This window comes from Macaca fascicularis, chromosome 5 (genome assembly GCF_037993035.2).
Source record: "Macaca fascicularis isolate 582-1 chromosome 5, T2T-MFA8v1.1".
NCBI lineage: Eukaryota > Metazoa > Chordata > Mammalia > Primates > Cercopithecidae > Macaca > Macaca fascicularis.
The window spans coordinates 127,374,490-127,400,037 of NC_088379.1; the positions used below are offsets into that span (position 1 = coordinate 127,374,490).

The 25,548-nt window shown below is 35.1% G+C and overlaps 1 protein-coding gene across 16 annotated transcripts in view; it reads left to right on the forward strand.

Annotated features, from left to right (window-relative positions):
* Positions 1-25,548, forward strand: part of BLTP1 (bridge-like lipid transfer protein family member 1) — a 211,191-nt gene that overhangs the window by 145,212 nt on the left and 40,431 nt on the right. For 10 of the 16 annotated variants that reach the window (XM_015450796.3, XM_045392845.2, XM_045392844.2 and 7 more), the window contains 10 exons: positions 6,023-6,120; positions 9,501-9,686; positions 10,570-10,738; positions 12,641-12,852; positions 13,953-14,151; positions 18,290-18,349; positions 20,251-20,477; positions 21,133-21,333; positions 21,517-21,647; positions 22,933-23,056. In XM_015450796.3, coding sequence (XP_015306282.3) covers positions 6,023-6,120; positions 9,501-9,686; positions 10,570-10,738; positions 12,641-12,852; positions 13,953-14,151; positions 18,290-18,349; positions 20,251-20,477; positions 21,133-21,333; positions 21,517-21,647; positions 22,933-23,056 — 1,607 coding nt within the window. The remainder of the gene's footprint in view (positions 1-6,022; positions 6,121-9,500; positions 9,687-10,569; positions 10,739-12,640; positions 12,853-13,952; positions 14,152-18,289; positions 18,350-20,250; positions 20,478-21,132; positions 21,334-21,516; positions 21,648-22,932; positions 23,057-25,548) is intronic. The other 6 variants (XM_045392846.2, XM_074040400.1, XM_005555861.4 and 3 more) reach the window with 1 other exon arrangement.

The window sequence follows — 25,548 nt, forward strand, 5'->3', positions numbered from 1 at the left end:
AGACACTCCATGAGAAGATCAACCCAAGACACATAATCATCAGATTATCGAAGGCTGAAATGAAAGAAAAAAACTTAAGGGCAGCCAGCGAGAAAGGCCAGGTCACTTACAATGGAAAACTCATCAGCCTAATAGCAGACCTCTCAGCGGAAACCCTACAAGCCAGAAAACATTTGGGGCCAATATTCAACATCCTTAAAGAAAAACATTTCCAACCTAGAATTTCATGTCCAGCCAGAGGTACAAAGAAGAGTTTGTACCATTTCTATTGAAACTGTTCCAAAAAAATGAAAAGGAGGGACTCCTCCCAAACTCATTTTATAAGGCCACTATCGTCCTCATACCTAAAACTGACATAGATACAACAAAAAAAGAAAACTTCAGGCCAATATCCCTGTTGAACTTTGATGCAAAAATCGTCAACAAAATACTGGCAAACCAAATCCAGAAGCATACAAAAAGCTTATCCACCACAGTCAAGTGGGCTTCATCGCCAGGATGCAAGGTTGGTTCAAATCAATAAATGTGATTCATCACAGAAACGGAACTAAAGACAAAAACCACATGATTATCTCAACAGATGCAGAAAAGGCCTTTGATAAAACTCAACATCCCTTCATGTTAAAAATTCTCAATAAACTAGGTATTGAAGATACATACCTCAAAATAATAAGATATATATGACAAATGCACAGCTAATATCATACTGAATGGGCAAAAGCTGGAAGCATCCCCCTTGAAAACCAGCACAAGACAAGGATGCCCTCTCTCTTACCACTCCTATTCAACATAATATTGGAAGTTCTGGCCAGGGCAGTCTGGCAAGATAAAGTATATACAAATAGGAAGAGAAGAAGTCAAATTATCTTTGTTTGCAGATGATATGATCCTATATTTGGAAAACTCCATCGTCTCAGCCCAAAAGCTTCTTAAGCTTATAAGCAACTTCAGCAAAGTTGTGCAATGTGCAAAAATTGCTAGCATTCCTATACACCAACAACAGGCAAGAAGAGAGCCAAATCATGAATAAACTCCCATTCACAGTCACTTCAAAGAGAATAAAATACCTAGGAATACAGCTAACAGTGGAAGTGATGGACTTCTTTAAGGAGAACTAAAAAGCACTGCTCAAGGAAATCAGAGGACACAAACAAATGGAAAAACATTTCATGCATATGGATAGGAAGAGTCAATATTGTGAAAATGGTCATGCTGACCAAAGTAATTTATAGATTCAATGTTATTCCCATAAAACTACCACTGACATTCTTTACAACATTAGAAAAATCGATTTTCAAATTCACGTGGAACCAAAAAGAGCCCAAATAGACAAGACAGTCCTAAGCAAAAAGAAAAAAGCTGGAGGCATTACACTGCCTGACTTCAAACTATACTACAAGGCTACAGTAACTAACACAGCATTGTACTGTTATAGAAACAGACACATAGACCAATGAAACAGAATAGAGAACTCAGAAATAAGACCACACACCTACAACCATCTGATCTTTGACAAACCTGACAAAAAACAATGGGGAAAGGATTCCCTATTTAATAAATGGTGCTGAGAAAATTGGTTTGCCATATGCAGAAAATTTAAACTGGACCCCTTCTTTACACCTTTTAAAATTAACACTTTTGAGTTAATTTTATAAAAATTAACTCAAGATGGATTAAAGACTTAAATGTAAAACCCAAAACTATAAAAACCCTAGAAGAAAATCTAGACAATACCATTCAGGACATAGGCACCAGCAAAGATTTCATGATGAAAACTCCAAAAGCAATTGCAACAAAAGCAAAAATGGATAAATATGATCTAATTAAACTAAAGAGCTTCTTCTGCACAGCAAAAGAAACTACCATCAGAGTAAACAGACAGAATGGGGAAAAGTTTTTGAAATCTATCCATCTGGCAGAGATGTAATATCCAGAGTCTACAAGGAACTTAAATTTACAAGAAAAAAAAAAAACTCATTAAAAAGTGGGCAAAGGACATGGACACTTCTCAAAAGAAGACATTTATGTGGCCAACAAACATGAAAAAAGCTCAGCATCACTGATCATCAGAGAAACGCAAATCAAAACCACAATTAGATACTATCTCACAACAGTCAGGATGGCTATTATTAAAAAGTCAAGAAACGAGAGATACTGGCGAAGTTGCAGAGAAAAAGGAATGCTTTCATATTGTTGGTAGGAGCATAAATGAGTTCATCCATTGTAGAAGACAGTGTTGTGGCAATTCCTCAAAAATCTAGAAGCAAAAATACCGTTTGACCCAGCAATCCCATTACTGGGTATATACCCAAAGGAACATAAATCATTCTATTGTAAAGATACATGCATGCGTATGTTCATTGCAGCACTATTCACAATAGCAAAGACATGGAATCAACCAAGTGCCCATCAATGATAGACTGGATAAAGAAAGTGTGATACATATACACCATGGAATGCTGTGCTGCCACAAAAAGGAATGAGATCATGCCCTTTGCAGGGACATGGATGGAGCTGGAAGCTGTTATCCCCAGCATACTAATGCAGGAACAAAAAAGCAAACACTGCATTTTCTCACTTATCTGTGGGAGCTGAATAGTGAGAACACATGAACACAGGGAGGGAAACAACACACACTGGGACCTATCGGCGGGGACAGCAGGAGGGAGGGCATCGGGAAGAATAGCTAATGGATGCTGGGCTTAATACCTAGGTGATGGGTTGACATGTGCAGCAAACCACCATGGCAGACATTTACCTATGTAACAAACATGCACATCCTACAGAACTTAAAAGGTTGAAGACAAAAGACAAGAGTAACCAGTATTAGATACATAGATAGATCATAATAGTAGTTTGATATTTTCTTCAGATTTGTTTTGATTCTTATTACTTAGAGAAAATATTTTTTATTATTTAATTGAACAAATAGATAAGACAGCTAACTTTCAAAATTAGAAGCACGTAGTTTTTATTTGCTCACCTATTGTGTTGTGTTTGTTGTATCTCATGAGGATTCCTAAATAACCTGAACCATGGTCTTGCCTATAGAGCCAAGAGAAACTAAGAACTCTCCTAGCTTAATCTCACCCATTCTGTTAGAAAGTGTCAGGATATACATAGAGTCATAAACAATTTTTAGTGGCAGTATTCTAACAAATCCTCAAAATGTGGACATTATTTCATGTAATATTTTCCTCTGTATAACATAACTCATTCTGTATTTCAGAGTAGAAATTGCAACTGTATCTTGGAAAACATAAAAGAAGATCCTATAATCCATTCCATAGTTACTTATTCAGAACTTTAAAATCATATGACCCCAAACTAGGTGATGAGCAAATTACAAGGATATGTGGGTAAAAATTATCAGACTTACTGAATTTATACTTCTGTTTAGAACATTAGGTATTTGAATATATAATAATAAAAACATTTCAATGAACTTTTGATGAATGAAGAAGTTAAGTAGTACAAATAGAGGATGTATTGAGGCATAGAAATGATTTGACCTGATGCTTGATTAAGTTCTACTTTTTGATGATTGAGTGCCTTCCAAAAGAGAGGGACAGCTTGATGAAAGAAAATAGCAAGAAACTGGGACTGAAAGACACATTTATTTACTGAGAATGAGACAAGAATTGTGGGAATATGAGGAAAATTATGAAGACTCGCAGTAATTGTTGTGAGGAGTATGTTGGAGAAATGACAGAAGATGAAGAGTTGGATCACCAAGCAACATAGGTGCTTAATCATTGCATTCAGGAAAACACTGAGGGTTAGCTAAGGTACTGCTTGCTAGGATCCGCATATATATGGCCCTTCGCCTTAAGAATTCTTTAATTAGGGAAATTGCTGTCTAGATAAATTAATATAACAGAAACGTGTATTTTTTGGCAAACATCATGGAGGAAGGAAGGACCAAATGCTGATAAGCGTGTATCAGAAAGAGTTTGAATAAACAAAATGTGATAAAGAACTTAGAATAGCACTTGGCACTTAGTAAGCACTCAAATATTAGGTATTAGAATTGATACATATATGCACTCAGTAAGCAAATACTAGGTATTAGAATTTACACATATCTACCTAGGAGTAAAAAATGAATAAAAACAGAATGTAAGTGAGGGGATAAAGTCATTTAAGGAAAGTGAGCTCAAGGAACAGGGATGTGTAAGAGGGCTGTGGTTTAGAATTCAAATGATAAAAGCAGAGAGAGTAGTAGTTTAATGTTTTGGAAATAGCATTGAAAAGTAAGCTAAACACCATCTACTACTGGATCAAAGGAATGAATGAATTTGAGATTTCAAAATAATAATGGCAACAAAAAGCCATATGCAAATGAAGTTAGAGAATCAGGGAAATGAAAAGCATAATGTAAGACAGCAGAAGCTTTCCTGGTAGTAGATGGAAGATAGAGACAACAGGGATGGGAAGAGGCACTTGATAGCTGGGTTGGGAGGTGGGTAATATTATATACACACAATACACGCATACATATATGTAGGGTCATCAGTGATGAGGCTTAGGTAAGGGATGATTGTAGATTTGAGTTAGGAGGCAGAGAGAAGTACTTAATTATAAGTTGGAGAAAAGAAAATGTAATCTGTGTGCTATATATTTTAGAGAAGGATAGCTCAGGGAGGAAAGGTACAAGCCTACAGGTAGGCACTAAGTGTACAAAGACACATATAGTTTATTCTTCCAAAATACAAATACATGGTTTTTTGTTTTGTTTTGTTTTTGAGCCAGTCTCTGTCGTCCAGGCTGGAATGTAGTGGCGCCATCTCAGCTCACTGCAACCTCCGCCTCCTGGGTTCAAGTGATTCTCCTGCCACAGCCTCTTGAGTAGCTGGGATTACAGGTGCCCACCACCACACCCAGCTAATTTTTTGTATTTTTAGTAGAGATGGGGTTTCTCCATGTTGGCCAGGTTAGTCCTGAACTCCTGACCTCAGGTCATTCACCCATCTTAGCCTCCCAAAGTGCTGGGATTAAGGCATGAGCCATTGTGCCTGGCCCAAATATATGTTAATTAATATGTTCTGGTATAACTGATCCACAAATCCTTAATACTTTACTTCCCATCTCTTCATTCATATCATTCTTTCATTCTCTTTCTGGTGTATTTATTCATCTTTATGTACAAAGGTCTTTTTTGAGGGGCCAAATTATGTCCTTGTCTACCTTTTCTCGGTCTTGTCTTGGATGTACCTTCTGTTGACTGCTGCCTCTATTTTCTTCCTATTTTCTGTTCTAGTAGAAAACTAAAAAATATTTTTATCATAGTATTAATTGAATAGATTTTGACCTCTAAATTTCAAAAGCCCAAAAAAGATTAATTTCTCTTTCAAAAGAAACAAAATCTGCTTTTTATCTATTTGGTTCTTAGTTATTTTGATAATATTTGTGGTCCCTAATAGGGGAAAAAAAAATTCCATCCCACCTATACAGACTCCCTGGGATGATGATAAACTCAACATGTGTACAAAAAGATTAATCATTTTAAGACAGAATATTTGAAAGATAGGCAGGCAGAATGTTTTCAAATCAGTGGAAAGAGAAGTGGAAACAGAAGTAAGATATTAAGATATTAGAACATTATTTTGTGTATGCCATATTGCCCAGGCAAAAAAAATAAAAATAAAATTAAAATGCTCTCTTAATAGTAACTTTATCACCAGGGCCCCTGCAACAGAATTCACATTATTAGTTGAAGAAATTAGTCCAGTTTACTTTTTTCCCTCAAATGTGTTTTCTGAGATGTATAAACATATGTTTTGGTTCAATAATACATACAATGTTTTAATTGAATATAAAATGTTATTAATAAATGTCTACATATGCAGAATTATCCCTATCTTTCATATATCTGCCTCAGTTAAATGTAACTTAGGTAAAGATTTCTCTATCAGTGGTCAGGAAAAAGAAAATATTTTGTGACGATTTTTTTTTAAATGCACAAAATAGTTATTTTTTTCCTTAAAAAAAAAAAATTGTCCCAAACCCTTCTTTTCTTTAGGTGGGGAGCAGCCTATTCCTCTCTGGAATGAACATGATGGAACAGCAGATGGAGATAAGCCTAAAATCCTCCTCTATTCCCTAAACTTGCAGTTCAAGGTAACATAAATAATAATGATACTTTTATAAAAACTTTTCTAATCCATTAATATATGCTTGTTATAGAAAATTTCTATCTTACATAAATTACCAAACAGAAAATAAAAATGATCTATAACCCCATCCACTCAGAGAAAAAGCTTTAACAGTATTATTTTAATATTCTTTAGGCCTTTTTTCCTGTTAGTATTTTTATATATGAGTATATTTATACATTGGATACCTTTCCATATTAGTATATTTAGATTAGTTGTATCTTCTTGAACATCTGTATTATATATTGTACAGTTGTAACAATTTATTCAACCACTCCCTTCTGATGAACATTTTGTTTTTCTTCAAGTACTGCTGTTATAATTTACTCTGCAAGAAATATTTTATTCACTTTTCCACTTAACTATATTACTTTTAGAAGGCTGAGGCAGGAGGATTGCTTGAGCCCAGGAGTTCGAGACCAGCCCTGGCAACATAGAGACTTTGTCTCTACAAAAAATTTGAAAAAAACAAAAAAATTAGCCAGGTGGGTGGCATACACCTGTAGTCTCAGTTACTTTGGAGGCTAAGGCAGGAGGATTGCTTCAGTCTGGAAGTTCAAGGCTACAGTGAGCTCTGGTTGTGCCACTGCACTCCAGCCTGGGCAACACAGTGAGACCTGTCTTAAAAAACAAAACAAAACAAAACAAAGACTATATTATTTTAATAGAAAACTTAATATTTCCAATGTTTAAGATACTGGTGTTCATAAAAGTTATTTAATTGCATTTAATGTATTCAATCCATTGTACACTAAATTTTAAATACAAAATATCAAAATGAAACATAATGGGTTAAAAATTGCGACTAACATGAGAAATTAATGTTGCCAGTTTTATCAGTTCATTAGACATATCCTATACAGGCATACCTTGTTTTATTGCACTTCACTTTATTGTATTTCACAGGTTGAGGTTTTTTTAACGAATTGAAGGTGCCATTTTTCCAATAGCATATATTCGCTTTCTGTGTGTCATATTTTTCTAATTCTCGCAATATTTCAAACTTTTTCATTAGTATTATATGTCTGTTATAATGATCTGTGATCAGAAATCTGTGATGTTGCTATGGTAATTGTTTAGGGGGCGCCAGGAACTGCACCAATGTAGGATAGCATACTGAATCGTTAAATGTCGTTGCACATCTCTCACTTTCAATCAAAAGCTAGAAATGATTAAGCTTGGTGAGGAAGGTATGTCAAAAGCCAAGACAGGTTGAAAGCTAGGTCTCTTGCAACAGTTAGCCAAGTTGTGAAGGCAAAGGTGAAGTTCTTAAACAAAATTAAAAGTGCTACTCCAATGAACACAAGAATGAAAAGAAAGCCAAACAGCCTCATTGCAGATACGGAGGAAGTTTGAATGGTGTGGATAGACCAGCCACAATGTTCCCCTAAGTTAAAGCCTAATCCAGAGCAACACCCTAATTTTCTTCAATTCTGTGAAGGCTGGGAGAGGTGAGGAAGCTGCAAAGGAAAACTTGGAAGCTAGCAGAGATTGGTTCATAATGTTTAAGGAAAGAAGCTGTCTTCGTAACATAAAAGTGCAAACTGAGGATCAAGCTAGAATAATTGATGAAGGTGGTTACACAAAACGACGGATTTTTCCATGTAGCCTTCTATGGGAAACAGATGCTAGCTAGGACTTTCATAGCTAGAGAGAAATCAATGCCTGGATTCAAAGGATAGGCTGACTCTTGTTAGGGTCAAGTGCAGCTGGTGACTTCAAGTGGAAGCCAGTGCTCATTTACCATTCTGATAATCCTAGGGCCCTTAAGAATTATGCTAAATCTCTGCCTATGCTCTATCAGTGGGACAACAAAGTCTTAATGACAGCACATCTTTTTACAACATGGTTCACTGAATATTTTAAGTCCACTATGGGTCTACTGCTCAGAACAAAGAGTCCTTTTAAAATATTACTGCCCACTGACAATGCACCTGGTCACCTAAGAGCTCTGGTGAAAATTTACAAGGAAATTAACATTTTTATGCCTAACACATTTCTTCTGCAGCTCATGAATTGAGTAATTTCAACTTTCAAGTGTATGATTTAAGAAATACATTTTGTAAGGCTACAGCTGTCATAGATAGTAATTCCTCAGATGGATCTGGGCAAAGTAAATTGAAAACCTTCTGGAAGGGAGAACATTTTGATTCATGAGAGGAGGTCAAAATATCAACATTACTAGGACTTTGGAACAAGTTGGTTCCAACTCTCATGGATGACTTTGAGGGACTCAAGACTTCAGTGGAGGAAGTAAACGCAGCTAGGGTGGAAATAGCAAGAAAACTAGAATTAAACATGGAGCCTGAAGATGGGACTGAATTACTGCAATCTCATGATAAAACTTGAGTGGGTTAAGAGTTACTTCTTATGGATGAGCAAAGAAATTATATCTTCAGATAGAATCTACTCCTGGTGAAGATGCTGTAAACACTGTTGAAATGACAGAGGATTTAGAATGTTCCATAAACTTAGTTGATGAAGCAGGGGCAGGGTTTGGAAAGGACTGACTGTAACTTTGAAAGAGGTTCTGCTGCGGGGAAAATGCTATCAAACAGCATCACGTGCTACAGAGAAGTCTTTCATGAAAGGAAGAGTCAATCAATGACACAAACCTCATTGTTATTTTATTTTAAGAAACTGCCACAGTCACCCCAGCCTTCAACAACCATTACCATAATCAGTCAGCCATCAACATCAAGGCAAGACCCTCCACTAGCAAAAAGATTACAACCCACTAAAAGCTCAGATGATTGTTGGCATTTTTTAGCAATAAAGTTTTGTTTTGTTTTTGAGACGGAGTCTCACTCTGTCTCCAGGCTGGAGTGCAGTTGCGTGATCTCGGCTCACTGCAACCTCCTACTCCCTGGTTCAAGCTATTCCCCTGCCTCTGCCAACTGAGTAGCTGGGATTACAGGCATGTACCACCATGCCCAACTAATTTTGTATTTTTAGTAGAGACAGCGTTTCACCACGTTGGCCAAGCTGGTCTCAAACTCCTGACCTCAAGTGATCCACCTGCCTCAGCCTCCCAAAGTGGTGGGATTACAGGCGTAAGCCACCATGCCCAGCCAAAGTATTTTTTAAATTAAGGTATATACAATGTTTTTTAGACATAATGGTATTACACATTTAATGGACTATAGTATAACTTTTTATATGCACTGGGAAACAAAAAAATTTGTGTGACCCACTTCATTGCAATGGTCTAGAACCAAACCCACATTATCTCCATGGTTTAAAACATGACTATTTTATTTATCATATACTGAAAGACTACATTTGAGTAGGTATATGTTGTTGATTTAAGATTCATTTTTTCCCTCCTAACATATAATCTGCTAGGGTATTCAAGTAACGGCCACTACTCCATCGATGAGAGCTGTAAGATTTGAAACTGGATTGATTGAACTGGAACTTTCTAACCGACTTCAAACCAAAGCTTCACCAGGAAGTAGCAGCTATCTGAAACTATTTGGCAAATGCCAGGTGGATTTAAATCTGGCATTAGGACAAATTGTCAAACATCAGGTGAGTACAGAATATGTTGATGTTAGAACTATGGCTTTTAAATTTTGCACATCAATTTTAACTACTTTAACTGATGTATTATTATATTTACAAAAATATTTAGTTTAAGTTCCTAAAGTTTCTGATTATAAATTCAATGAAACTCATTTACCTTGGCCTTTTGTTGAATATTGTAAGTGCATGTTGTGATGATTTAGTGCAGATACGCTCACATAAAAATCCAGTATCTTCATAAGCATTTGCTTGTATCTTTTTTTATTTTAGTCAGTTCTTAAAATGTTAAGCATACACCTTTCCTGTAGAATATTAGCAAGTTCTGCATATAGTAATGTTAAATAAAGTTAAAAAACGCAGTTAGATTCTCTGTAGTATAAAAATGAATGTTCACAGCTTATTGGAGATTTTTTTTGTTTTTATTTTGCCAAAAATTATTATGTAGATTTTAGTCTTTTTTCCTCTTTGAAGAACCAAATAGAAAAATGCCAGTCACAGTTTCAAAACTGAATTGCTGCATTAAAGATGTGAGGGAAAAATGAACAAAAACTTCTTGTCATCTCTACTAAAAGTAATTTTTTCAAATGGAAACATTTTTAGAGGTTCTAATTATTTAAAAATTTTTAATACATTGCCATTTAGAATATGGACCTCATCCTAACTTTTATATAAAGTTTATCTATGACTTCATATTTACCTCTTGCATGGCTATTTTGTATATTAATTTCAAGTGTTTATGGTACTGAGTATAAGGAATATACATTAACAGCTGAAATTGAGAAAAATGTAATACAGTTTTTTTTGGTGAATAATTCCATTAACAGTGTTTAGTTTTATATTAAAACTTTTCCCATTATTTTATTTTATTGAGCTTTAAATTTTATTTTAGGTTTATGAGGAAGCTGGTTCTGATTTTCATCAGGTTGCCTATTTTAAAACCAGAATTGGATTAAGAAATGCCCTCCGAGAAGAAATCAGTGGTTCTTCAGATAGGGAAGCTGTGCTTATTACTTTGAATAGACCAATTGTTTATGCACAGCCTGTGGCCTTTGATAGAGGTAAGATAAAGTCAATGACTACTATCCTCCAGGATCTAGGAATGTTTTGTTAATGCTAGATAAAAATCTTGTAGTTTACTAGTGTAAATGCTTGACAGCGAAATGGTTCCTAAACCTGAAATGTGCGTATCCAAAAAAACAAAACAAAACAAAACAAAATTCTTGCTTTTTCCCTTCAGTTTTAAAAGTTCTTTTACATTTTAAAGTTATTTTGCCCTCTGCATGGAGACATAGGAGTGTCTGATTCAGATTATATAATTGTAATGCTGAATTTTTTTGTTTTGATAATTAACGCACCCATTTGTGTTTTGGCACTGTGTTTATTTTTATATTCTATAAACATTTATCATATACTGTCTAGAAGCGGATTACAAAAATAACAGCATCCCTGCCCTCAAGGACCTGTCAGTCCAGTGGAAAAGAAAACAAAGCAGACTACACAGTGGAGTCAGAGATGTGTTCTTGGTTCTGAGGAATTCTCTACCTTTGCCTACACTTCTTAGAGGAGAAACTGATTCTTGATTTGGCTTTTAATTAGGTGTTCACCAGGGAGATAAGGAAATGAAATTTACTTTTATATCCCAGGGCCTAGAATAGTCCCTGGCATACAATCAGAACCAAATAAACATTGAATGAGAGAGAATATGAATGAATGTGTTTAAACACATAAGTCTAAGAAAATATAGCAGGTTCATAGAAGAAAATAATGGGAAAGAAGGCTGAACAGGTAGAAAAGGTCTAATTAATGTGAATTGGGCAAATATATTTGAACTGTATTTTAGAAGTAATGAGGAGCCGTTTAAGAAGCCATTTAAGATCTCCATCAGTGATGGACATAGGCTAGTAACAGAATCTCGTTAGAAAATTGCCGTTTTGGAGATTAGAGATAACATTTTATTTTGCTGAATCCCATATATATGTTTTTCAGTTCTCATTTTACTGACCTCTCATCAGCTTTTATCAGCTCCTTAAAGTATTTTGTACTTTCGGTGTCCTTGACACAAAACAGGTTGAGTACTGGTTCTCCAAAATAATTGGGACAGGAAGTGTTTCAGATTTTGGATTTTTTTCAGATTTGGTATATTTATGTATACATAATATCTTGGGGCTGGGACCCAAGTTTAAACATGAAATCCATTTACGTTTCATATACACCTTAAACACATAGCCTGAATATAATTTTATAAAGTATTTTAAATAATTTTGTGCATGAAACAAAGTTTTGACGGCATTTTGGCTGCAGTCTCACATGAGTTCAGATGTGGAATTTTCCACTTGTGGCATCATATCAACATTGAGAAAGTTTTGGGATTTTGGATTTCAGATTAGGGATGCTCAACCTGCATTTGCTTTTCCTTCTATTTCTCTGGCTTCTCCATCTTTATGTCCTTTTTAGAGGCTCCTCCATCTATACACTGCCGTGAAATGAAGGTTTGCCTTAAGGTTTGTTTCTGTTTAACAAACTCAAACATCTTTGACTTTTCTCTAAATCAGATCCTTTTAATGGTATGTTCCTAGCATTATGTACTTTAAAGAATTTTAAAAGAAGTAACAGCTCTACAGATGAAGTTAAGTACCATATCTGTTTTCATTTGTTATTCCATCCCAGTACCTAACATATAATAGGCATTTTACAAATAAGTTAGAGTGAATGAACAGACCTGGATTTTCTTCTTCCTTGTGCCATTATGTGGTTGCCTGCTTTCTGTTTTATTTTTTCATTTGTTATTTAAACAATGATGACTATATGTCCTCTTAGATCTTTCCTAATTCTAATGCTACAGTTTTCTGGGTGTAATTTTTATTAAGCAACAGGATTTTGCAGCTTTTGAGCTTTACTTAACATATAGATTTACAGTGTTGATTTTAATTTTCTTTCTGCCGTGCCTTAATTATCAAAAGCTGTGCTGTTTTGGCTGAATTATAAGGCTGCCTATGACAACTGGAATGAACAACGAATGGCTTTACATAAGGATATTCATATGGCTACAAAGGAAGTAGTAGATATGCTACCTGGTATCCAGCAAACATCAGCCCAGGCCTTTGGGACTCTTTTCCTCCAGCTCACTGTCAATGATCTGGGAATTTGCCTACCTATCACAAATACTGCGCAGGTACAAAAAGTCAAGTCATATTCCAGGATTAAGAGCCAGGCATTTCTACATAACCATTTGTAACTATTTAGAGTATAACAATACATTTTTCAGTATAACGGTTTATAACTGTTTAGTAGGTAGCAAGTAAGATTGAATTCCTTCAACCATTATTCATCTCAATGTATTAAATCTGAATCTCATGGGACTTTTCTCTGCAGCACTCTTATATGCTTCAGAATAGTGATAAGATTGATACTCACCAGATAACTCTTAATTTTTACCTTCATAAATAGAAGCTTAGTTTCACAGTCATTTTATTGTTTTCTTTTTTAGCAAGGAAGTCATTGGTATGGACTGGTTTATAAGACGGAAATTAAAGGACATTTAAGAATACTGTTTAATAAACTTACCTGCAATAGAGTAGGGAATTCCAAAATGCTTTTATACTATAATATTTAATGGTAATGAAACTTCAAAGCAGTGTGTACGTAAAGCAGGAATTTTCTCTTTGCAACTTAGGACCAATTCTCAGGAATATGTAACTGCATGCACATGTGTGTATGAGAGAGAGAAAGGGCTATGAACATCTGTCAGGCCAAGAAGTAACAGTTATTAGCAGTAGAATACAGAGATCTGTATTTTACTGTTATAATTTACCTTAATAACTTGTAACCAGTTGTTGAATTAATTTATCTTTTAGGATTTTGTTTGGTAAGAGAGTTTTAAGAAAAACTTTGGGTTGCGGATGGGCGGCATTGGTATGTTTGTGTTTCAGGAACTGAAATGTAGTTTTTTAATAGCATGATGGGCTGGGCCTGGGAAGGCCATAAACACCACAGGTGGGTGGCATAGTGAGAGCCTCTCCCCACAACTAAAAGAGAGGCTTGAGATAGAAATATAGATAGCCCTTTGTATGTTAAGTAAGAAAAAAAATGCACATGGCAAGTACATTTCACTTGAGCAATTTAATTTTTAAAAGGCATCTTTCTAAGCTGCTCTTTAATGAACATATCTAGTCTTGACCCTTTCTAGATTTCTATTCCTATGACTCCTGTGAGGATTTCTAAGTTTAAAAAATTGTCACCTTTTTCTTATTTCTTCTTTAATGTATTTTGCAGTCTAATCATACTGGAGACCTTGACACTGGTTCTGCTTTGGTATTAACCATTGAAAGTACTCTCATCACTGCGTGCTCTTCAGAGTCTCTGGTTAGCAAAGGGCATTTCAAAAACTTTTGTATCCGTTTTGCTGATGGATTTGAGACATCATGGGATGACTGGAAACCAGAAATTCGTGGGGATTTAGTGATGAATGCCTGTGAGTGTCTTTTATTTTTACATACAGTTTAGAACTTAAAAAATAAACCATTAAGTCTCCATTTGTAAAATTAAAAGATGTTTAGATATAGCAATGTTTTTAGACTTCGAGAAGGAAAGCTATTTCTAGTTATAGGTAACAAACCGTATTCGTGAAAAACTACATCATTGAGTAGTTTTGGGAAGTAAACCAACCAGGCATTCTTTTTGGTAGTATAACATTTGAATGTTTACACAGCCCCTGACTTTTCCTGTAATTGATCCATGTTTGACCAGATAAAGCATTTTTGTCCTATCAGAATCTTGAAAGAAAATGATAAATGTTATCAATATTCAACTCAACATAAAACACAGAACAGGTTGTAAATAGCCAGGACCAGGAACTCCAGCCTTAATTAATATTGACGTGAATAAATCCACATGTTCAAATTCGTAGGCGTGCAGAGTGTAATGTGAATTCCTGCAATTCCGTAATATTCAAGGTTGGGTATAACTAACACTGTGTTTATAGGCCATATTGAAGATATGGTATTTATTTGTATGTATTTTTATATTTATTACAGTAGAGCTGGTAAAGCATCATTAATGTTAATAATAAAGAAAAATTATAAATAAGGAGTTAAAACGTTGTGAAATAAAATTCCTCAATCTTGTAAACTAAATTACTTTCCTTTCAGAAAGCGGTAGCCCATTGTTTATGTAATTTTTTCCTCTCTCCACTAGAGGGAAATCTTTCTAGTTCCCATTTTCTTTGAGGAATGGGAAAACCTTCTATTATTTTTACAAAAATTGAAGTTTTAGCATTCAAAATGAATGAAAAATTCTTGGTTTTGATGTGTAGGGAAGGAAAAATATCTTTTCCTATTACCCTTTTAGGCTTTTTGCTGGGGCTTGTGTAGTAAAAGACCAATTAATGAGAGAAAAGCATATAGGTTTATTTAGTATGAGGTTTTTTTGTGACATGGAGCCTTCATAAGGAAACGAAGATCCAAATAAATGGTTAGACCTGAGTATTTTTATGCTACGTTTGATGAAGAGTAGAGAGTTGTAGAGCAATGTGAGAAAATAAAAAGGGGTATGAGTTAAGGGTAGTAAACTGGGGGAAACTAAGCAAGGCCTATTTGTTAGGATTGCTCTCAGTGTCCCTCCGCTTTGGAGATGAGGATGCTCCTTTCCTCTGGGCACAGGAAGGGCATCTCTCACATGTAGGTCATACGACCTGCTTCAGAGGAAAGTCAAAGTCCTTCCTGCATCTGCTGCTTCTCAAATTGCTTCAGTTTAAAATACCTTCCTTAGGAAAAGGTACCAATTTGGAAGGCAGTGTGTACTGAACCCCATCAAATGCTTTGCGTTTGGATAATTATAGGTAAAATACCAGGACTTATTTGAAATACTTCAGGTTACTGAGAAACTTGATATGGAAATACTCATGCCTATTATCCAAAAGACCAATATTAGCCTACAACAGAAATCTTTATAGATTTATTATTTTACACAATAGTTATACATTTTTTAATCACTAAAACATATCTTTTGTTTTTTTAATAAAAGACAAAAATAAATTTAAACAGTGATTTTTATTACAGTGACAGCTTTACCATCATTGTATTTATTAAAATATGTAGAATATATTTGGAAAAAAAGGAAGTAAACCATTTCCTTAACAGTTTATCTTAAAGGGCAAATGCATAAGAAATATAAAATGAAAAGTATGCTCAGACTCAGAATCAGAAATATACATTAAAAAATGAACAAATAATTTAGCACCTCAGTATATATTCTGTTAATACAGAACACTAACATGCTGGTAATCATGATAATCAGAATTATTTTTGGGTTTTAGAGGGGACTAAATGACATGCTTCTGTAACATGCTTATTGTTTGGGTTTCTTGGGAAGGGGTTAGAAGGAGGTAAGCAGAGTAGTTATGTAATTGACATATTGATAAAAATTCCAAATGATAAAATGGACAAATGAGTTTACTAGTTTATAGTTTTTATTGGTAATTAGTGTACCTCAATATTTTTGGACAAAGGTGATGTGTATAGGGCAGAGAAATAAGGAATGGTAGGATTATGCCTTTGAGTTTTTTTAACAGATCATTTTTAAAACATACTCTAGAAAAAAAGGTGACCCAGTAAAATTTCTTCTCTAGGTGATAATGTTTGTTGAGAAATGCATTAAAAATTATCAAGGACAATCTATAGGAAGAGTTCAAAGAATGATTTAAGTAGATAGTAAATATTAGGTGAATATCATCAATGTGTATTTAGACAAAATAAACCATCAGAAGTTTAGATGTCTGCAAGCTGTCTGTTAAAACCTGGGTAGCATTTGGTCATCAGGGCAGAAAAATTACCATCCTGTATTCATCCTAATGGTTGCTCCAAATCATCATTCTGTCTGTGATACAGAAAGCACAGGTATTATGGGGAAGAGACTAGTTGATTTCTTAGTCCTCATTTTCAGGATTCAGATCTACTTCTAAAAATCATAATATTCCTTATTCATTCATCATGGCTCTATATTCTATGAGTTTATATATTCATTTTTTAAGCTTAATTTTTTTGTTGCTTTTTAGAGACAGAATCTTGCTGTGTTACCTAGGCTGGAGTGCAGTGGTGCCATCATAGCTCACTGCAGCCTTGAACTACTGAGCTCAGGCAATCCTCCCGCCTCAGCCCCCCAAGTAGCTGGGACCACAGGCACATGCCACCATACCTGGCCAATTTTTAAATTTCCTGTATAGATGGAGTCTCACTATGTTGCCCAGGCTGGTCTTGAACTCCTAGCCTCAAGTGATCTTGTGGTCTTGACCTCCCAAAGCACTGGGATTACAGGCGTGAGCCACCACACCTAGCCCTTAAGCTTAATTTTTAAAAATTCTCTACTACTTCCTGGGATAGGAAATCCTAAAAGTTTTCTTCTCCCTTTTTATTTACTAATTCTTCCTTTCACTTGGCCTCAGTTATATTGTTCAGATTTCAAAGGGTTTTCTTTTCATTCTAGCATTCTTGGATTTGAAAGGGTAATGTAGGTCTTGTTCAGATTTGTAACCATGACTACAAAGGTGAATTGGGTGATACTCCAAAACCAAATCTAGTTATTTCTTAATTAGAATTTGTATGTGAGACACAGGTACTATACAGTTCAAAGGTATAATTTAGATGTTAAAGTTATTGGCAGTCTTTAAATAAACATAACTTAATAACAGGTAGATCCTCTCTCACAAACTAAGTTGTAATATTTCTAAGTTGGAAGGATTTTTCCCTTTTGAATTTTTTCAAAGACAGAAATGTAATGCCAAATTACCTAGAAAATGAATAGTAAGCTCAAATTTAAGTAACATTTGAATACCAATTTAGGATTCAGAGTGAGTTACAAAAGGACATTAAAGATATATGTACTCTCAAGTTTAAATTGATATTTAGGTTCTTCTAAGGATAACTGAGGAAGGTCTTAATTCTATGTTTATAGTTTACTTTGTTTAAAAGTTGTTTCCACTTTTACTGTGTAAAATTGTTGAATTTAATTAACATCTTTTTTGAAGCTGAAGTTACCAGATTAAAGCTAGGTGGTAGTAAATGTTTCAGAGTTAAAGTAGATACATTCTGGAGATAGGTGCATGATCTTGAGATTGACATCATGACCTTCAGCCATTTTTTTCCTTATAAAATGTTCCATGTCAAAAGAGAAGGTAAGACTGATGAATCATGTGTCTGACTTAATATGGTAGCTCTTAGTTACCAAAATTCTATTTTAAGTCATTTGCATTCTCAAAGTGCCATTCATTTATGACAACAAATTGTCATAGCATCCTGGATATTACTGGATAAGCCATCTAGAGTGTCAGAGTTGGCCAGGTGTTGTCACTCAAATAAGGAAATCACATGCAGAAAGTAAAGCTAAAACTGCAGTTAAATTATTTAAATCACAGAATAAAATATTGTGAAATATGGAATCAATCTTATGAGTCATTAAGATAGCCCTTTCATTCCAAAGATTAAGAACTAAAATCTAGGAAGGATAGTAATCCTCTTTGTATTTAGATAATAATCTTGTGTGAAAAATTAAGAGTACAATATATAATCACAAATGTATTTTCATTGAAAACTATTTTTGGGGTGATTTTTCTACAGGTGTAGTTCCAGATGGCACCTATGAAGTATGTTCAAGAACTACAGGACAAGCAGCAGCTGGTAGGTTCACATTCAGCATTATTTTGTGTTAGACAGAATTCTGCCTTTATTTTAATGGCAAGAGAATTATGTGTTAGATAGAATTCTGCCTTTATTTTAATGGCAAGAGAATCTTTTGGCCAAGCTAATTCTGGTGTTCACTAATTTAAAAAAAAACTGTTTTGTATTAGAACATTTGTATTTAACAATTATTAATCAGACACTGTGTTTTTATATATATAAAATATATATTATATATGATTTTTAATATATTTTATATATTGTATATTTTTTATATAAATATAAAATAATACATAACATATATATTTATATATTTTATACATATATACAGTAGACATATATATATATACTACAAGATGTTTTGGAAAAGATTAAAATGAATAAGATATACTTTCTATCCTCCATACTTTTAAATTCTTACAATATAGTTAAGGCACATGCAGCAAAATTACATTGAAATATGTGATATGTACAATAAAACATAAAATTCCCATTGCTATTGAAATGTATAAAAGGAAGAGATATTTTCAAATATGGGAGAGTACTGGGATCAGAGAAAACTTGATGGAGAGACAAACATTTAAACAAGCACTCAAAGGACGGGATAAATCTTTCTTAAACAAAAACTGGGAGATGTGGGCCAGAGAAAATTCAGGCAGAGAGAATAATATAACATGAATCATGATGTTAAAGCACAGTATTCAGATTTGCCCAATTTAGCTAGAATAGAGTTATATTAAAGAAAAGATGGAAAAATGTTAAATGCCAAGGAGTTTGATTTAGTGGGCTAGCCATTGAATGTTTCTGAACAAGAAGGCAAATGGTGACACTATCAAAGGAACACTTTCAAAGATTAGAGGGCAAAAAAACCTAGAAAACCAGTTAGGAGGTAACTATGAAAGTGGTAATGTGTCTTGACTAAGATGATAGCACAATGTAAATTTTTATTATTTTGCTTGTTATAAAATTGGACAGGGTGAGCTACAGAGATACTTATTTAAGGGCTCTTAAAATGTTGAGAGAGGTAGAAATTGATTAAGGTTAGTAGATTGCCAGTCTCTCCTTACTGTTCTGTTTTCCTTCCCAAGCCTAGCCTTAGCGCTCATCTTAAGTTACCTTAGAAAGCACCAAGGCCTAGAGTCTGACAGAGAACTGGAAAAGTTAGAGAATTTTCAACTGAGGTCACAAATAAATATTTGTCAGGACTTTTGTTGTAAGTGACAACAACCCACTTAGACTAGATTAACCAAAAGGGGATACTTATTAAAAGGTTATTTTCAGACTACAGTTCAACTTAGGCATGGTTATTTCAGGGAAGAGAAGGAACCAGGTCAATTCAGGAGCCCTTAGGGCTAGAACCAAGATCCAAACTGTCACCAAGACTCTTTGTAGCTCTTGTCTTTGCTTCTTTGTTCCACTCTTGGCTACTTTTTTTCTTCTTCTTCTTCTAACTTATAACCTCTTTCTTATACATGGCAAGAAACATTGTGGAGTCTTGTTTCTCCACCCTCAGTCATTAGGGAAGGACCAACCTTTCCTCAAGTCCAGGCAAAATATCTTATTTTTCCAACTTTGACCTTCACCTGGACAATTACATAATTAATTCTATCTAATGAGCTAAGGTCATGGCAGTTCCTACTATAGCTATAGGATGGTGGATCAGCTTGGGGTCAGGGAGTGACCCTGTAGTTCATAGGGAAAAAAAATAGGTGCTATACAGAGAAAACAGTAGATGCACCCTGTACACATAGAGAAATCAATCCTGTAGTCTGATGTTTCTGACAAGTTTAGCAGTGAAAGACATTAGTTATTGTATGTGGCCATCATCCATTTGCTTTGTAAAGTTACTTCAATTTCTATACTCAGGACTTACCAAAAATGCAACTTCTTTATTTAAACAGAAAGCAGTAGTGCTGGAACCTGGACACTCAATGTATTGTGGAAAATGTGTGGGATCGATGTTCACATGGATCCTAACATTGGCAAAAGGCTTAATGCTCTGGGCAATACTCTTACAACACTCACAGGAGAGGAAGACATAGATGACATTGCTGACTTAAATTCAGTGAACATAGCTGACCTGTCAGATGAAGACGAAGTTGATACTATGTCTCCCACTATCCATACTGTAAGTAAACTCACTGTTAGAATTTTTCAGGATTGGCTTTTACCCTGAGACAGGGATATTTTTTGTTGAGTGTTATTTAGTATATTATAGTTGCTATTTGTGGAGGAAGAGAAGGGAGTGGTGGTTCACTGTGTCTACATTTCATAATATTGTCTTTTAATCGAGTTCTGTACTACATGTTGACTGTCATCCAACTTGTACTTTAACCTATAGGTAACATAATATTAAAAGTGAAGTGAGTAGGGAGTGGGGCAGGGTGGGGAATGGGAATAAATTGCTAACAGGTATGAGGTTTCTGACTGATGAAAATATTCCCAACTAAGATTTTAATGATGGTTGTACAACTTTGTGAATATACTAAATGGGTGAATTTTATGGTACGTGAGTTATATCTCAATAAAGATGTTCAAGATGAATTTCAAAGCAAAGTGCATACACAAAATGAAATGATACATTTTAAAAATAGTATTTTCATCTATACTATACATTCTATAGTTTCAAGTTATTTCGTGGCAAAAAGCAACTTATTCTTTGATTTCATTCTGGTATTGATTTTTCAAAATTATTTTCAATATCTTTTAACTTTTGTACCATGAAATAGTTTTGTTCTTGGGAAGAAATTTTTTTAAATTTAATATTACTGTTTATTACTTAGAGTTCAGATGGAAGTTCAGTAAATGGAGATGGCCACAAACTCACCTTTGGGCAGCGACTTGTAAATCACCTACTAGGCCTGACACCCCCAAATCAGCGCCATTCTGTTCCTGCAGAGTATCTGTGTGACCCAGAGATGTGGGGCTCCCCTCAGTCTAGCCAGTCCCATTTGAAAGCATGCAGAGCACACTCATGGGGAAACGTAGGTGGCAACTAAATAGATTCCTTATGAAATTGAAGGGATTTAAATCAATGGAGAATTCCAATCTTAATATAGATGGCTTTGATTCTTGCATGCTTTGATTTAAGGTGTTAATTTTGTGATAGTATAGATTTGCTTTGTAACTTGAGGGTGGTATTGACAGATACACTTTTGACTTTTCAGGAAGCCATAGATTATCGAAGACAGGCAGCATCTGCTAGCCAGCCAGGAGAACTTAGAGGAAGAAAAATTATGAAGCGTATAGTGGATATCAGAGAACTGAATGAACAGGCCAAAGTAATAGATGATCTGAAGTATGTATAATGATTTTTAATTTGACATAATGTTCCCTAATTTTAGAATCATAAGATGTTAAAAGTGGAAGAAATTGTATTTGGTCTAATACAAACTATTTAGTTTATCTGTGATATCACCAGGGTCCAGAGTTGTTTAATAATTTGGCCAAGATCATACACTCATTAGTAATAAAGTTAGGCATGAGGCTGGGTGTGGTGGCTGATGCCTGTAATCCCAGCACTTTGGGAGGCCGAGGCAGGTGGGTCACCTGAGGTGAGGAGTTCAAGACCAGCCTGGGTGACATGGTGAAACCCGTCTCTACTGAAAATACAAAAATTAGCTGGCTGTGGTGGTGCATGCCTGTAATCCCAGCTACTTGGGAGGCTGAGGCAGGAGAATCACTTGAGCCCGGGAGGAAGAGGTTGCAGTGAGCTGAGATTGCACCATTGCACTCCAGCCTGGGTGACAGAGCGAGACTCCATCTCCAAAAAAAAAAAAAAGGCATGAAATCCTAGTGTTCTAGTGTTTTTCACAACTTATTTCTGAGTGCTTTATGACTGACTTTATATCACACATATGTATCTTTACATGTGTATTTACTCTTATATGTATCTTCACAGGCATATATAAATAAATGCATTAATCTTTATCTGTTGCCTGCTGGATATTACTATGTAACACTTCTTCTATTGCAGTAAATATTCTTCTTGCTAAACTTTGCAGTTTTATTTTCCCAAAAGGTAATGGTCATGCCTCATCTTTTCTAATCTGCATACACTTGTACTGGTGCTTTTTTTTTTTAAACCATCAAGGACCTTACACAAATATATGCATTTTGTACAGCAAAAGGTATTGTCCGAAACTTGTCTGTAAGTTATCATGCAGTGATTCACATTTTCCTGTTGACTTACATTACAATGTGAGTTTTGTTCTCAGGGGAAAAAATGACTTGAAGCAAAATATACCCTTCCTCCAAAATCTTACCCGAGGCTTATATTATATGTAGAATTTTACATTCAGACATTTTTTTGCAGAGCGAGTCTATGGTTTTCATGAGATTGCCAGAGAGACTCTTGATGCAGCAATGGATAAGACACATTTCCTCAAACATTGCAGAGAGGTGTTTTTTGTTTTCTTAACAGTTCGCCAAATATGAGTGTTAAACTTATTGAGGGTTTTGGCTTGTCTGTACATAATCATCTTTGGTATTCTGACAAGTGAAAGAATTAAAAAGGAGCAAGTAAAAATCAATCTTACTTTGTTATTTCTTTACAATAATTGCCATATTTGTTTTGCATCCAGAAAATTAGGTGCAAGTGAAGGAACCATAAACCAGGAAATTCAACGTTACCAACAGTTAGAATCTGTGGCTGTGAATGACATTAGAAGAGATGTTCGTAAAAAATTACGGAGGTCCAGTATGCGGGTGAGTTCTCTTTTTTCTTTCAATGCTGATGACAAAACCACTTGATTTTTTTCCTATCATATCTACTGTGTACCAGGTACCATCTAAAGCACTTTACATTTAATAACCCATTAAATCCTAACAACAACCTTAGGAGGTAGCTTGTGTTATTTTCCTGTTTTAAAGATGAAACTGAGACACAGGTCAAGTAATTTGACCAAAGTTACACAGCCAGTAATCCTGGGGAAGACAAGAGTCAAACCTAGGTTGTAGGACTCTATAGTCTGTGCCCTTAGACACTGTGTTTTGTCTGTCTTTCATTAAATCACTCTTCTTTTTAGTCTCTAATGTGAACTCTGCAAAAAATGTGAAAACTTTTACGATGTCTGTTCTTCACCTATCCCATTCTTCCAGGTCAGAGTTTACCTGTCAGCTACTGGCATTGTAATGCACTTTATAATCTTTATTTTTTGCAGGTTTAGTTGGTCCCATTAAAGTTGAATCTAGTAGTAGAAAGCTTTTTTTTAAAAAAAACCATTTTGCCCTTTTGTTGCTTCATTTTTAAAATTAAAGATAACTTGTTAAGAGTTATCGATTCACAAGTGTACCCACCTGGGCCTGGTGCTTTTTGTTGTGTAAAGTTATTAATCCAGTCCTTTAATAAATACAGGCCTATTTGGATTGTCTCTTTCCTCTCTCCATTTTAGAAAATTGTATGTTTCAAGGAATCGGTCTATTTCATCTAGGTGATCAAATCTGTGGGCATAGATTTGTTCTCTGTATTCCTGTATTCTTTAAATAACCATAGGGTCTGTGTTGTATAGCCTCCTTTATTGCTGATGTTAGTAATTTGTGTCTTTCTTTTTTTCTTAATTGTCCTGCTAGAGGCTTATCAATTTTATTGATCTTTTCAAAGAACCAGCTTTGGTTTTGTTGATTTTTCTCTATTGATTTCCGTTTTATTTCTGCTCTAATTTTTATTATCACTTTTCTTCTGCTTAATTCAGATTTAATTTGCCCTTTTTTTCTAGTTTTCTAAGGTAGAAGCTTAGATAATTAATTTTTGATCTTTTCTGATATATGCATTCTGTTCTATAAATTGTCCTCTAAGCACTGCTTTTGCTGCATCCCACTAATTTTGATGTGTGTTTTTGTTTTCTTTTATGTTTTAAAATTTCTCTTCAGATTTTTTCTTCAACTCATATTCAGGTATCTTTCTGTCGTTGATTTCTGGTTAAATTCCACTGTGGTCTAAGAGCAGACATTTTATGATTTATAATTTTGTTTTGTTTTGTTTTGTTTTTTTGAGACAGAGTCTTGCTCTGTTGCCCAGACTGGAGTGCAGTGGTGCAGTATCAGTGTACTGCACCCTCTGCCTCCTGGGTTCAAGCAGTTCTTTCCCTCAGCCTCCCAAGTAGCTGGGATCACAGGCCCCTGCCACCATGCCTGGTTAATTTTTGTATTTTTAGTAGAGACGAGGTTTCATCATCTTGGCCAGACTGGTCTTGAACGCCTTACCTCGTGATCCACCCGCCTTGGCCTTCCAAAATGCTGGGATTACAGGCATGAGCCACTGTGCCCGGCCATGATTTATAATTTTAAAAAGTGTGTAAAGGTATGCTTTTTGGTCCAGAATGTGGTCTCTCTCGGTGAAAGTCCCATGTGAGCTTGAGAAGAATGTGTATTCTGATGTTGTCAGATGAAGTTGTCTGTAGGTATTGATTATATCTAATTGACTGATGATGTTGTTGAGTTCAACTATGTCCTTATTAATTTTTTTGTGTGCTGGATATGTCCATTTCTGATAAAGGGTTATTGAAGTCTCAAACTGTAATAGTGGATTCATCTGTTTCTCCTTGCATTTCTCTTAGTTTGGGCCTCACATAGTTTGACACTCAGTTGTTTTGTTTTTAAGAAATAGGGTTTCACTCTGTTGCACAGGCTGGAGTGCAGTGGTGCAATCATAGCTCACTACAACCTCAAATTCCTGGGCTCAAGCAATCCTCCTGCCTCAGCCTTTCAAGTAGCTGGGACCACAGCACATGACATCATGCCTGGCAGGATTTTAAAACATTTTTTGTAGAGACAGGGTCTTGCTATGTTGCCCAGGCTGGTCTCAAACTCCTGGCCTCAGGCAATCCTCCTGCTTTCGACTCTCAAAGTGCTAGGATTACAGGTGTGAGCCACCATGCTCAGCCCACTCTGTTGTTAGGCATGTACACGTTAGGGATTGTTATTTGTTCTTGAAGACTAAACCCCTTTATCATTTCATAATGCTTTTCTTTTTCTTTATACCTGATAATTTTTTTTGCTTTGAAATCTGCTCTGTCTGAAATTAATATAGCTATCCCTGCTTTCTTTTAATTAGTGAAAGCATGGTATATTTTTCTCAGTCCATATACTTTTAATCTATGTGTCTTTAAATACATATGCTTAAATATGTATATACAAGTGGGTTTCTTGTAGCAACACATTGTCAGATCTTATTTTTTAATCCACTCTGACAGTCTCTG